At 45.7% G+C, this 14,789-nt stretch overlaps 1 protein-coding gene across 2 annotated transcripts in view; it reads left to right on the top strand.

Moving 5' to 3' along the window:
* The window catches only part of TMED10 (transmembrane p24 trafficking protein 10), a 54,738-nt gene extending 40,733 nt beyond the window's left edge, over positions 1 to 14,005 (top strand). The window contains exons 4-5 of one of the 2 annotated variants that reach the window (XM_008271895.5): positions 9,295 to 9,421; positions 10,672 to 14,005. In XM_008271895.5, the coding sequence (XP_008270117.1) occupies positions 9,295 to 9,421; positions 10,672 to 10,793 (249 nt within the window). In that variant the 3' untranslated portion in view covers positions 10,794 to 14,005. 2 annotated transcript variants of the gene reach the window in all.
* The last annotated feature ends 784 nt before the right edge of the window (positions 14,006 to 14,789 follow it).

Raw genomic sequence — 14,789 nt, 5'->3', positions numbered from 1 at the left:
CAGCAGTGTAAAGTCTTACAGCTTGAATTCCTTAAAGAACGCTTGTTGCTTTAGAAATAAAGCACTGCGGATTTCCTGTGTTGTATTTGAGAGACCCGCGACCCCTGTCTGTCTTTGGCTTTTCAGAGCGGGTCGCGTTTCTAGATTCCCCACGGGAAGTGAGCCCGCCCTTCTCAGGCTCTGCTCTGTGAACTAGAGCGGCTGATTGCAGTTGGGGGAGTGAAGGCAGGTGCTGTGCCACAGAGGAGGAGCCGTCTGACACGTCCTCTGACACCTGACCTGTGTGTGTCCGTTCTTGCTGTGGATGTCAGCATTTTCAACATGGGTGCAACCCTGTTTAGGCTAGAGTTTCTTAGTTGGTTGTTTGCTATCAAGACATACACTAAAAACACGGTTGTCCTGGTTGAAGCAACAACAAAACACTTTTTTTTTTTTTTTTACAGGCAGAGTGGACAGTGAGAGAGAGAGACAGAGAGAAAGGTCTTCCTTTGCCGTTGGTTCACCCTCCAATGGCCGCCGTGGCCGGCGCACCGCGCTGATCTGATGGCAGGAGCCAGGAGCCAGGTGCTTTTCCTGGTCTCCCATGGGGTGCAGGGCCCAAGCACTTGGGCCATCCTCCACTGCACTCCCTGGCCACAGCAGAGAGCTGGCCTGGAAGAGGGGCAACCAGGACAGAATCTGGCGCCCCGACCGGGACTAGAACCCGGTGTGCCGGTGCCACTAGGTGGAGGATTAGCCTATTGAGCCGCAGCGCCGGCCAACGAAACACTTTCTAAAAGATCTCTTTCTCGGAATGCCATCAGGAAGGAGAAACTCTTGGTTCCATATACTGGATCCTACAGCCCCCCCCCCTTTTTTTTTTTTTTTTTTAAGATTTATTTATTTATTTGAAAGACAGAGTTAAAGAGGCAGAGACAGAGAAAGAGAGAGAGAGAGAGATCTTCCACCCGCTGGTTCACTCCACAGATGGCCACAATGGCCAGAGCTGTGCCGATCTGAAGCCAGGAGCTTCCTCCCCTCCACGCGGGTGCAGGGGCCCAAGGACTTGGGCCATCTTCCGCTGCTTTCCCAGGCCATAGCAGAGAGCTGGATGGGAAGTGGGGCAGCCAGCACTAGAACCAGTACTCATATGGGATGCCAGCACTGCAGGCAGCTGCTTTACCCCCTATACCACAGCGCCAGACCCCCCAAGTCCCTTTCTTAACACCGACTGAGTGACATGACAGGTAGAGCACCTGACACAAAGTTGGGGAGTTCAGTAGGTTTCAGCTTCTTTCTCCCTCTGTTCTGGAAGCGCCAGATGGCTGTGGATCATCCTAAACTGCACTTAGCCCTTAGAGTACCAGTGGCATCTGCACTTGTTTTGGCACCCGGTTCATCCTTTTGCACCTCTGGGAAGAGGCCTGTGACTCAGACATCTCCCACCCCCGGGGCACGTGGCTTTGTCCTGGATGCAGGTCTGTGTCTACCTTGCCTGTGTTAGTCTAGATGGTCTTCGCACTGACCGCTGCGCTCCTGGTGTTTGCAGGGCAGTGGAGGAGGGCACAGAACGGCACACTAACCTGCGTGAGTTTGGCTTCGCTGTAGAAGCTTCTCACCGGGGGCTTGATACGCCGCTCAGAAAAGCATCTAGAGATTCTCCAGAGGCTGGATCCTCACCTGTGGCTTAAGAAGCGGTATTTTAGTTGACACCTTTCCCTGGTGTGGTTACATACCAGGGGATTTCAGAAAGTTCATGGAAAAATGGAATTAAAAACTAAATTTATTTTGGTACCAAAAAAATTGACATCTGTGTTTAATTTTTTCATAGTAAGTGTTTTCCATGAACTTTTTGAAGACTCAGAAATTTGGCTCTTTTGAACAAGGCATAGAATGTTACAAGTGTTCACTATGCATCAGGAGTTAGAACTATACAAAATATAGTTTGAATTTCCTCAGCGGCCAAGTTAATGTGCAGAAAAAGGATAGAAGTCCAAACAGTTTGTGAATGTGACAGTGTATGATTGAGAGCTGTGCTGTCAGGGGGAGGGGGTGCCTCCTACAGATCTTTAGGGAAGAAGGGGTCGGTGTAGACACCAGTGGTGGAGAGGAGGCCTCGTCGTTAAGGTAGGATTGTGGGACAGGGCATGTGTGCTTTGGAAGTCAGAGGTTCCATCCACACTGATTTTAGAGCTGGGCTTTCTAGTTTTGTTTTGTTTTTAATGATTTATTTATTTATTTATTTGAAAAGCAGAGATCCTCCATCTGCTGGGTCACTCACTCCTCAAATGGCCACAACAGTCAATGCTTGCCCAGGCTGAAGCCAAGAACCAAGAAGTCCATCTAGGTCTCCCACGTGGGTGCAGGGCCCAAGCACTTGGGCCATCCTCTTCTGCTTTCCCAGGTGCATTAGCAGGGAGCAGGATCGGAAGAGGAGCAGCCGGGACTGAGCTGTGGCAGGCGGTAGCTACTAGTTTCAATGTTGAGTACATACTTTGATGACCCTAATGTAGAAAGCTGCTAATATTGATCTGCCACCCTAAGGGCTGAGTCACCTTATGAAATCTTTAGTTTCCTCATTTGTAAAAGGAGGGGCTCATTGTAAAATGAAGGCCTTGTAGCTCAAACATCCTTTGTTATTTAACAGCTGCCTGTAACATATTGGGGGTGTGGCGCCCCCTAGTGGAGAGCCTGTGGTACTCATTCCTCAAACTGTTGGCAAAGCACACCTCATGCTATGCAGTAATAAGCTAGACAAATTCTGGTCATTCTTCATAATCTGTGTGTAATTTACCTCTTTTAACAGATACTTTGAGCACTAAATCAGTTGTTTAGAGGACAGGGATGGCCTGTAGGAATTTTGATACCAAAGTGTTCTTGTTAGCTTTTTGTTTTGTGGTAGGAAGTCTTGATTCTGATAGCCATTGGATGCTTGTGGAAAGGATAGCCAGTGGAAAGGATTCTTTTTTTTTTTTATTTTTAAAGATTTATTTATTTGAGGCTGGCGCTGTGGCTCAATAGGCTAATCCTCCGCCTTGCAGCGCCGGCACACCGGGTTCTAGTCCCGGTCGGGGCGCCGGATTCTGTCCCAGTTGCCCCTCTTCCAGGCCAGCTCTCTGCTGTGGCCCGGGAGTACAGTGGAGGATGGCCCAAGTGCTTGGGCCCTGCACCCCATGGGAGACCAGGAGAAGCACCTGGCTCCTGCCTTCAGATCAGCGCGATGCACCGGCCGCAGCGTGCTGGCCGTGGCAGCTATTGGAGGCTGAACCAACGGCAAAAGGAAGACCTTTCTCTCTGTCTCTCTCTCTGACTGTCCACTCTGCCTGTCAAAAAAAAAAAAAAAAAAGATTTATTTATTTGAAAGGCAGAGTTACAGAGAGGCAGAGAGAGAAAGGTGCTGGTCACAACAGCCGGCGCTGCACCAATCCAAAGCCAGGAGCCAGGAGCATCTTCTGGGTCTCCCACATGAGTGCAGGGGCCCAAGGACTTGGGCCATCTTCTACTGCTTTCCCAGGCCGCTGCAGAGAGCTGGATTGGAAATGGAGCAGCCGGGTCTTGAACCAGCACTCATATGGGATGCCAGCTCCTCAAGCCAGGGTGTTAACCCACTGCGCCACAGCGCCAGCCCCAAGGATCTTTGCTTTTTTTTTTTTTTTTTTTTTTACAGGCAGTTAGACAGTGAGATAAAGGTCTTCCTTCTGTTGGTTCACCCCCCAAATGACATAGTGGTGCACTGGGCCAATCCAAAGCCAGGAGCCAGGTGCTTCCTTCTGGTCTCCCGTGCTGGTGCAGGGCCCAAGCACTTGGGCCATCCTCCACTGCCCTCCCGGGCCACAGCAGAGAGCTGGACTGGAAGAGGAGCAACCAGGACTAGAACCCAGGGTGCTGGCGCCACAGGCAGAGGATTAGCCCAGTGAGCTGCAGTGCCGGCTGGATCTTCACTTTATTTTAAGATTTTACTCTGTTGCCTCCAAAAGTTGTAGTAATAGCAATGGAAAGTCTATGAAGTTTATTGGTCTGACAAACTAGACAACTTAGCCAGTTCCTCGTGGCCTAACATAGCTTGTTCGCTTACCTCTGATTAAGGAAAATCTTGCTGTAGTTATCTGGTTTTCTTCATCTTTTTGTCGTAGCCACAGAAGTGTACACTCAGACTGGATTCCAGTTCTAGTTCCAGCAAGCTGTGAGACTTTGGGCAAGTTGTTAAATTATCTCCAAGCCTTATTTTCTCATCCAGAAAACTTCGTGTTAATAACATACACACTATTTGGTTATAAGGATTAAATGGGATTATGATGCAAAGCACCATATTCTGAGCAGATGCTAATAGGTCTGGGTCGTATTCTACTACCTTTTCTGTCCTCTCCCCAGTTTCCCTTCAGCCTGATTTGGACCCTTTTATGTGTTCATTTGTTTATCTTCCATCTCCCTCTGTGTGCGTAAGCATACACACCCTCTGCACTAGCTGCTGGCATCCCTGCCCACTGCTGTCCGTACTGCGCACGGCCTGCCCCTTCCTCCCTCCTTGTTTTGGGTTGGAACCAGTCAGCCTTGCATGTCCTTCTCCACCACCTCCTGCAGTCCTGCTGCCCTAGGAGACACCTTGCCCACTTCTTGTGACGCTTTCTGTTACCCTCCAGCGAGGCTTAGTCTCTCATTCCTTGCCTGCATTCCTGCCTTTAATGTGTATCTTTGTGGTGAAGGGTAATACATGTGCCTTACCTTATGGTCATCGCTTTATACGGGAGCCTCTCCACCAGACGAACTTAGCCTGACCTATTCTGGTGCCTTGCAGATATAAATGCTAAAAAAAAAAAAAAAAAAACAAAAAACTTAGAGTCTTAATTTTTTTTTTTTTTTTTTAATGAAACAAAAGCCGTCCACATTTGTTGGGAACGATACGGTCGTGCAGTCTGACCAACTCTGAGTTCTTCCTGGACGCTGTTTGGCCCCGAGTTCTCCATATGCATGGTGCCCACGTGCCCTTCTCCCCCTCCATCCTCACGTGTCAGTCACTGTCCTCTGTGTCTTCTTGATGCATTGTCAGTTTTGGACTCGTTGTGGCAGTTTCCTTTTATAACCAAGCGGTTCTGCAGTTATGGGTCCCTCCTCTGCCTCCCCTCGACCATTTGTTTTCTGCACAAAATTACCTCCTCCCCCACCCCCCGCAACACCTAACACAACTTTTCTTTTTTAATGAGATAACAGGAATTAATTTCTCTCAGATAGGGGGTCCAGTTCCAAGCTCGCGTCGCCATCACAGCCGGGTTCTGGTGACGGCCTCTTCTGGATTGTAGGAGCTGCTGTGAGAACAGAGAATTCTCTTTCTCCATACCAGTTCATTCCTCAGTCACTCAGAGCCTGCTCAGCGGGTGGTGTTCCTTGAGTCCCTTCAAGTATTATTTTAATTCCTAGGTTTAGATGAAATGTAGTAGTCACGATTGTTATTCCCCATTGAGTATCGTGGTATATTACGTGGTTGAATGGCAAGCTGATTTTCAATATTGTTTTCATCTCTTGGGACTATTTTTTTAAGTCTTATAGATTTTAAATTAATTAATATCAGAATTAAAGGTAGTTATTAATATCAGAATTAAAGGTAGTTATTAGGCAAAGGTTTTTTTGTTTTTTTTTTTTTTTTTTTTTTGGAAATGAGATCTACATCTCACTAGTGAAAGTCTGAAAGGTATCTCAAGAGATTTTTTTATCCCACTAATAATTTCCTGAATGAAGGGTGGAATTCAGCAGATTTTATTAAGATAAAATCGACTTGAATTCAGCAGATTTTATTGAGATAAAATCGACTTGAATTCAGCAGATTTTATTGAGATAAAATCAACTTGAATTCAGCAGATTTTATTGAGATAAAATCTACTTGAAAGATAAGAATTGGAACGATGGTTGTGTGTAGAGCCTAGACTAGCATCTGCATAAGAAAAAGGATTAGGGGTCGGAACTGTAGCATAGCTGCTTAAGCTGCTGCCTGCAGTGTCTGCATCCCATATGGGTGCCAGTTCGAGTCCCGGCTGTTCCACTTTTGATTCAGCTCCCTAATGGCCTGGGAAAGCAGCGGAAAATGGTCCAAGTCCTTGGGCCCCTGCACCCATGTGGGAGACCTGGAAGAAACTCCTGTCTCCTGGCTTCAGTCTGGGGAGTGAACCAGCAGACAGGAGAAAAAGTGTGATTTTTTTTTTAAAGGGGGAGGGGGACTGAGGAGTTAGTGATTACAGAAGTAAATGATCTGGAATCCTAGCCTTGTGCAGTGTTGTTAGGAAGAATGAAATGAATCCCAGGCACTGGTCTTTGTGGAAAGAGCTCATTAAATGAAAAAGGACCCGGTATTGAGGCACAGCAGGTTAAGCTGCCGCCTCCCATACCAGCATCCCATGTGAGCGCCACTTATTTGAAAGGCAGAGTACAGAAATGGAGGGAGAGAGAGTGAATGAGATATCCTCCATCTGCTGGTTCACTCCCCAAATGGCTGGGGCTAGACCAGGCCGAAATCAGGAGTCTGGAACCCCATCCAGATCTCCCAAATTGGGGGGGGGGGCCAAGAACTTGAGCCATCACCCACTGCTCTCCCAGGTGCATTAGCAGGGAGCTGGATCAGAAGCAGAGCAGCAGGGACTTGACCTGGAGCTCGGATACGCTCACAGCGGCTCCAGGGATCCAGAAGAAGCCCTCACCAGATCCTGACCATAAAGGCAACCTGATCTTGGAACTCGACTCTCGTATTTGTAGGCCATGGTTTACCCCACTACACAGTGCCAGCCCCTGGGCTTTGGGTTTTTATCTGAGTAGTACAACTTTTGAGCAGAACATACTTATGTGTTGCTTGTGCAATTAAAAGAATACTGAAAAAGGATTGGGGATGGGTTAGATCCCACCATCTTTTGGCACTTTAGGCCCTTGGGCTGTTGTGTAACACCCCTGCCATGGCAGGGCAGGGGCAGTTAGAGTCTTCAAAGTAATTTTTTTTTTAATATTACTTTGAGCTGGCAGAGGCTCAGCCAGAGTTTCACTTCCAGTGCCTTTTGCAAGCCTCTGTGTAGGGAGTCTTAAGTCATTTGCCTCTTAGAAGTTTCCTGCCGTTGCCTGTATACTCTCTCATTCAGGAAGCTTAGGAGGGGAAGTTGAGAGCAGGAGGGAAGACGTTAAAGAGACCACAGTTCAGCTTGTTATGTGTCTCTGGTATTCTTTTTCCCTGGGGAATCTATTTGTTCTGCAGCTCTGAAATCAGTCAACAGATACAGTCCGAGTTAACAGCAAAGTGCAGGGCACTCAGCGGGGAAAGTCAGCTGGATGTGTTAGCCCCTGATTAAATCTTATATCCAAATAAAATTTTTTTTAAGGTTTACTTATTTATTTGAAAGGCAGAGTTATAGAGAGAGAGGAAAGAAACAGAGAGAGAGCAAGGTCTTCCATCCACTGGTTTACTACCTAAATGGCTGCAATGGCCAGAGCTGGGCCAATCCAAAGCCAGGAGCCAGGAGCTTCTTCCGGGTCTCCCACATGGGTGCAGGAGTCCAAGCACTTGGGCCATCTTCTGCTGCCTTCCCAGGCACATTAGCAGGAGCTGGATCAGAAGTGGAGCAGCCAGGACCGGAACTGGTGCCCATATGGATACCAGCACCGCAGGTAGAGGCTTTACCTGCTACACACAGTGCCAGCCCCAGATAAACTGTTTTGTAACTGCCAGTCACACCATTAGCTCCGGCCAACATTTTAGAAATGTAAGAAAATATACACATGGTGAACGAAAATCCAGGAGTACCGTCACAAATCTATCACCAATTTTTATGTACTTTAAATATACACTTAATTTTTATATCCCTATTTTAATAGCAGTCTCTAGTTTTTATTTATTTATTTAGAGAGGCAGAGGCAGAAAGAGAGAGAGGGAGAGAGGTCTTCCATCTGCAGGTTCACTCCCCAGTTGGCTGCAGTGGCCAGAGCTGTGATGATCCAAAGCCAGGAGCTTCCTCCGGGTCTCCCACATGAATGCAGGGGCCCAAGGACTTGGGCCACCTTCTACTGCTTTTCCAGGCCACAGAAGAGAGCTGGATCAGAAGTGAAGCAGCCAAGACTCAAACTGGTGCCCAAATGGGATGCCAGCACTGCAGGCAGTGGCTTTACCTGCTGCGCCACAGCGCTGGCCCCTAGTTTTATTTTGAATAACTTATCTTGCTTTCACACATTTAGCCAAGAGTACGCATAAGCAAAGAGAACATGAAAATCCCCCTTCCAGTCTTCCTGTTTATCCTTTGTTACTGTTGCTATTCACCAGAGAGGAAGAAAAGGAATGGTGAATTGAAGAGAAGTGTAGAGTTGTGAAGACATAGTAGTGTACATAGGGAGACGGGGCAGTTGCAGAAAGAGAATTATTTAAGAATTCCTTATGTGTGAAAAAGAGCATGAATATGTAGATGTTTGGAGATTTGGAAGGCTCTGGTGGTTTAGCCCATCTTAAAGCAGTCATGGTCTAAGAGTGATATTGAAAACCAGAATAATGAAATCCTCGCAAGTGTGATGTGCGTCTCTAGTTAATAGAAACTGTTGGTCAAGATCAACGAAAGGAAGACAGTTGATTTCTCTCGCACCTGTCATTCTTTAGCATATAAGGAAATCCGTGGAGTCTTCTTTTGATAGCTGACTGCGTCATTTGGAGAAGTAAAAATAAAGGACAAAATTTTAAGTGTAGGCCTGTGCCACAGCTCACTAGGCTAATTAATCCTCCGCCTGCGGCGCCGGCACTCCAGGTTCTAGTCCCAGTCGGGGCGCCAGATTCTGTCCCGGTTGCTCCTCTTCCTGTCCAGCTCTCTGCTGTGGCCCGGGAGTTCAGTGGAGGATGGCCCAAGTGCTTGGGCCCTGCACCCACATGGGAGACCAGGAGAAGCACCTGGCTCCTGGCTACAGATAAGTGTGGTGCGCTGGCTGCAGCGCGCCGGCCACAGCGGCCATTGGAGAGTGAACCAACGGCAAAGGGAAGACCTTTCTCTCTGTCTCTCTCTCTCTCCCACTGTCCACTCTGCCTGTCAAAAAAAAAAAAGAAAGAAAGAAATCTTCGGAACGTAGTGCAGCTTACTTTCCAGCCTGCTACAGTACTTCTCAAGAGGCTTTAATGAAAATTACAGTGGAAAAAAGCTCACATGGAAATAGTTTGTAGGGCAAAAAGGACAACCAAATTTTAGTGTATGTTGGAATTAGCGACACAGACAAGTTAAATCTGGCAAAGCTTTAAAAAGACTCCTGTGCTGCCTGTGCTGGCCAGAGGGTTTTTCCAGGGATTGAGTTTCTCATTTCTTTGTTTTCCAGATTGCAAAAGTTGAGAAGCTGAAGCCGCTGGAGGTGGAGCTGCGGCGGCTAGAAGACCTTTCCGAATCCATCGTTAATGACTTCGCTTACATGAAGAAGCGAGAGGAGGAGATGCGGGACACCAACGGTGAGGAGGGGCAGGTCTTGTTTGCCAATAAGCCACACAGGCCCGGGCTTCCCCAGACTTCAAATTCCAGTGCACCCTTTGCCCATTTCACGAAAGTGAGATGTGTGGAAAGAAAAGTGTTTTTGCTTTGATGGTATAGCTGCTAAAGGGAAAGGAGCCTTGGTAGATTTTCAGAATAGAAATTTCTACCATGATACACACTTGACCTTATCTTCAGTTTAGAGCATTTCAAATTGATAGCACTAATCTTTGCAATCTCTAACATATATGGGATAGTGAACTTTTCATTTTTCAAAAGATTAATATACTGGGGCCAGCACTGTGGCATAGCGGGTAAAACTGCCACCTGCAGTGCTGGCATCCTATATGGGCACTGGGTCGAGTCCTGACTGCTCCACTTCTGATCCAGCTCTGTGCTATGGCCTGGGAAAGCAGTGGAAAATGGCCCAAGTGCTGGGCCCCTGCACCCATGAGAGACCCAGAAGAAGCTCCTGGCTCCTGACTTCAGATTCACCCAGCTTTGGCCATTGTGGCCATCTGGGGAGTGAACCAGTGGATGGAAGACTTTTCTGTCTGTCTGTCTGTCTGTCTGTCTGTCTCTCTCTCTCTGCCTCTGCTTCTCTGTAAGTCTGCCTTTCAAATAAATGAATAAATCTTTAAAAAAGAAAAAAGAAAAAAAAAAGCAGAGCATCTGGGACCCAAACCAATACTCTGATAGTGGACGCATTGCAAGTGGCAGCTTAACCTGCTGTGCCACAGTGCTGTCCCCTTAACTTCGTTTTTAATACATGTTTTGAAATTTTTATACTTTATTTTCATTGTATTTGAAAGGCAGAGACACACAGATAGAGATCTTCTGTCCGCTGGCTCATTCCCCAAATACCCGCAGCAGCCAGGGCTGGGCCAATACAAAGCCCGAACCTGGAACTCAGCCCAAGGCTCCTGCATGGGCAGGAGGGACACACGTACTTGAGCCATCACCTACTGAATCCTGGCTTGCACACACACAAGCAGGAAGTGGAGTAGCCAGGACTCGCCAGGCACTCTATTCCCAAGCACCAAAATGGGCACCCCTGAAGTTTTTTGTTTGTTCTTTTTTTTTTTTGTTTGTTTTTGTTTTTGTTTTTAAATTCTCTGAACTCCTACTGTTAGGCCTGGGAACTGGGTGAAGTTCATTGTCTCTTCCCCTAATTGCTGAAGCAGCCTAGGCAACTAGCCCTTCACATTCACAATGCTTTTGTTTTCTGTAGAGTCAACAAACACTCGGGTCTTGTACTTCAGCATCTTTTCAATGTTCTGCCTCATCGGACTAGCCACCTGGCAGGTCTTCTATCTGCGTCGCTTCTTCAAGGCCAAGAAGTTGATTGAATAATGAGGTGCAGTCTCCTCCCACCTTGGATCTCAGCCAGCAGAACATCGCTGGGACGTGCCTGGCCTAAGGCATCCTACCGCCAGCACCACCAAGGCACGTCGGAGTACCACCTACAACCTACAAGTCAATGAGGGACTTCTTTTTAACTTGGTAGGATTTGGACTCATTTTGCAACAATAGGACTATTCTTAGAGTCACCTAAGACAAAAAATAGGGGTTACCTAGATGATGCCAAAGCCAGCATTTGCACTGGGTTTCCTCGTGTGATCTGTTCGAACCATTTTCTTTCCCTTTCCCACTCGCTCACCAGCTTGGGCTCCCACACCAGTTCTTTTATGAAGATTTGTATGACCACATGAAACCTGTTTCATTCTCATTGTCCCCTCAGGTTTCTTTGCAGAAATACCCTTCCCTTTCTTATGGCCCTTAGCTGAAATGTTTACGTGGCTTCTCGTGATATCCGTTCGTAATTTTATGTCTCTCCAAAGGGACATGGATGTGACACCTCATAAAAGAGAGCTTTGACCTGTAGATAACTCTGAAAGGAAATTTCATTTCAGACAATTAAAATATTTGTGTTCAGCTGCTTGAGCTTTTTTCGTGTGTGTGTGTGTGTGTTTAGTCCTATGCAGCTTTATCACACATGTCGGTTCATGTGACCAACATTGCGATAAACAGTTCCATCACACGGTTCCCTTGTGCCTCCCCTTTGTAGCCGCAGCCACCTCCCTCCCTGACCCAGCCTCTGGCTACCACTGATCTGTTCTCCATCTCTCAGACAAATGAAATCATACAGAATGTATCCTTCTGAGATTGATTTTTCTTTGACCCAGCACATTCTCTAAAAATCCATCTGAGTTGTTCCATGTCTCAGTAACTTGTTCCCTTTTTTTGCTGAGTAATATTCCCTGGTGTGAATGGACCGTGGTTTGTTTAATTTTAACCCACTGTAGACATGGATTGTTTTCAGGTTTTGGCCCTTATTAATAAAGTTCCTGTGAACACTGATGCACAGCCTTTTATAATTTTCATTTCTCTGGGAAAAATGCCCATAAGGGCAATGGCTAGGTTGTATGATAAGCACACATTTATTTTGATAAGAAAACTGTCCTGCTCTTTTTCCAGAGTGGTTGTAACATCATTTTATGCAATGAGTGACTGATCCACTTTGTCCACCATCATCACTAGCATTTAGTAGTCTTCCTTTTTTTTTTTTTTTTTTTTTTTTTAACTTTTGGATAGGCTTGTGTAAACGATGTCTTCATGTCTTCTCATGGTTTTGACTTGCATTTTCCTACTGGCTAATGATGCTGAACATCTTTTCAAGTGCTTTTTTGCAACCCATATATCCTCTTCATTGAAAAATATTTGTCCCATTTCTAATTTGATCATTTGTTCTTTTTACATCATTGAGTTTTGAGAGTTCCTCATATATCCTGGATATATATATATATATATGTCCTGTATCAGGTATGTAGTTGTTTTGGTTTTTAGTATAATTTCTACCATGGAAAAAGAAGTAAAATTTATTAACTCTTTACATGGCCAGTCACCAATTCCTGTCCTGTGTGTTCTTCCTAAAGAGTTAAGACATATGAGGTGTAGACTAGACATCTAGGAAGGTCATGAAGAGAGTAAACACTTGAAAATACATGTTAGGAAAGCCAAGAGTCATCGTGGGGGTATGAGGTGCCCAAAGGCCAATGGTGATGTAAATAAAGGAAAACAAATGAGCATGTTCATAAACAGCTCAGAAAAATGCCACTTGGAATCTTTCCTATAGCTCCCAGCAAGGTAGGTAGGAGTCTGTTCTTTCTGTAATTTCTTTTTTCATTTTAATTTTTTGTTTATTTTCATCTTATTTGATAAGCAGAAAAAGAGACAGATGGAGAGAGACCTTCCATTCATGGGTTCACTGCCCAAATTCCTGCAACAACCAGGGCTGGGCAGGATCCCAGAACTCACCCCAGGTCTCCCATGTGGGTGTTAGGGAACCCAACTTCTTGAGCCATCATTTGCTGCCTCCCCGGGGTTCACACCAGCAGAAAGCTGGATGGGTAGCAGAGTAGCCTGGACTCAAACCAAGCACTCTGATATGGGATGCGGGCTTCCCAAGGGACAACCTAACCACTGCACCAAATGCCCGCCCCGCAATCACTTTTTAACACTGCTGTTACAGGCCTTGTCTAATTACAGGGGCAAGAATGAAAGGATTTAGGCCATGTAGTTTGCTGCGGAGATGAAGAAAATTGGAGTTATCAGAGAACATGTTGTGTTGATCAGGATAAAGTACAAAGGTAGAACAGGGAGTGAGCTGTTAAAAATCTCAGGCTATTTATCCTGTTAATGTTCCAGCTAGTACAAACCCAGAAGCCCTTTTTTCTTCCTTCGTATGTTCCTCTTATGCGGCATAAAAGTGGTTCTCTGCAGCTTGTGCAACATTGCCATCTGCTGTTAAGAATGATTCAGTACTGCTGCAGAGCTTGGCAGTGGATGCCTTGCCATAGAGGCAGCAGATACTGAGAAAGTCTATCTTACTACATATACTACACGACAGAGCCTGCATCCCAGTAGGGAAAAGAAAAACACATGTATGGGTTAAGATCCATCCTTCGACTTTTAAATGTGAAATTCCATTCTGTTCCATTAGCTTAACAAGACAGTCTCACTTATTTCTGATAGGTGCCTTTCCCTTTTTTAATGAGTAGTGAAAGCCACTGTTGGTTATGGTCTTCTGCTCTGACAGAATGTCCGAGAAGATAGGAGAAGAGTGTGATGTTTTTGTCCCCAAGTGTGACTCTTTTAAGTTTTGTGGAAATCCTTTCACATCCCTTCCTTTTACTCATGCCAAAACTACCAACTCAGACATAGTGCTTTTTATTTAAAAGTTGATATTATAGCTTGACGTTATCTTGAAAGTAAAAAGTATTTGCTTTTGGCAAAAGACTAGTCCAAGAGCAAATCGGCTTCAAAGACAGGGATGTTACCTGCTTTCCTCCATCACTCAGCATAATTTTCAAAATGGTCTGTGAAACATAAATGAGAATGATGTAGTTCAATTTTGTTATACCATTGTCATGAACCCCTGTCATAAAGCCATTTTTCTATTTGTTTAATGGAAAGAGGCATGTGGGATTTATACAGCTTGACTTACAAGTGTTGGATCGGGGATTTTTGTGTAAATTTTCTCAAATAAAGGCTAGCAGAAACCATTTAATGTGTATTTTTCAGTTACTCTTGAGTACCTTTGTCTGGATTGGCAGTAAGTCCTACCTCGTTCCTTAGATTAAAAGTATGACAACCCCTGATGAATTAGAGGAAAAATGTGTCCTTAATTTACTCCAGATGGATGATTATGTGAGACAGAATTTGTTATATTATAACCTTGTTGAAATTTTGTTATTTGAAAGGCAGAGAGACAAGGACAGAGACAGACATAGAAAGATCTTCCCTCTGTTGCTTCACTCCCTAAATACCCCCAACAGCCAAGTTTTGGCCAAGCCAAAGCCAAGTCTGCCATGTGGTCAGCAGGGACGCAAGTACTCAAGCCATCATCTGCTCCCTTCCTAGGGTGCAGTAGGAGGAGCCTGGATCACAAGCAGAGCTAGGACTGGCACTTGATGTGGAATGCGGACATCCCAAGTGGCAGTCTTAACCACTGCCCAGCCCTTAATTACATGTCCTTGAACTAAGAATCCTTAATTATAGAGAACCTAACAGGGCTCCATAAGCTAGGCACTCTCTACTGGAAACTGCTATTATATTAGAGTTTTTTTTTTTCCAAAGAGACTTGTCTTACTCTCCATTCCTAAAGCCCCCCTCTCAGTTTAGAACCCCTGGAGACTTGCTTTTTTGGAGACCATTTTCTCCTTTCCTTTAACCTACAGTTGAACATTTTTCGCAAAACCTCTTTGCAAGAGGCAGCATGAAGTGCCCTGCACGTTCACTGGCTGGCCTGCAGTGCGTGCTCCACCTTTAGTCCCACTTGCCAGTGAA

The sequence above is a fragment of the Oryctolagus cuniculus genome, chromosome 20 (assembly GCF_051225735.1).
Source record: "Oryctolagus cuniculus isolate XC-2025 breed Fujian yellow rabbit chromosome 20, ASM5122573v1, whole genome shotgun sequence".
NCBI lineage: Eukaryota > Metazoa > Chordata > Mammalia > Lagomorpha > Leporidae > Oryctolagus > Oryctolagus cuniculus.
The sequence above is the reverse complement of the archived record's forward strand: the minus strand, read 5'-3'. Positions and strand labels throughout refer to the sequence as shown.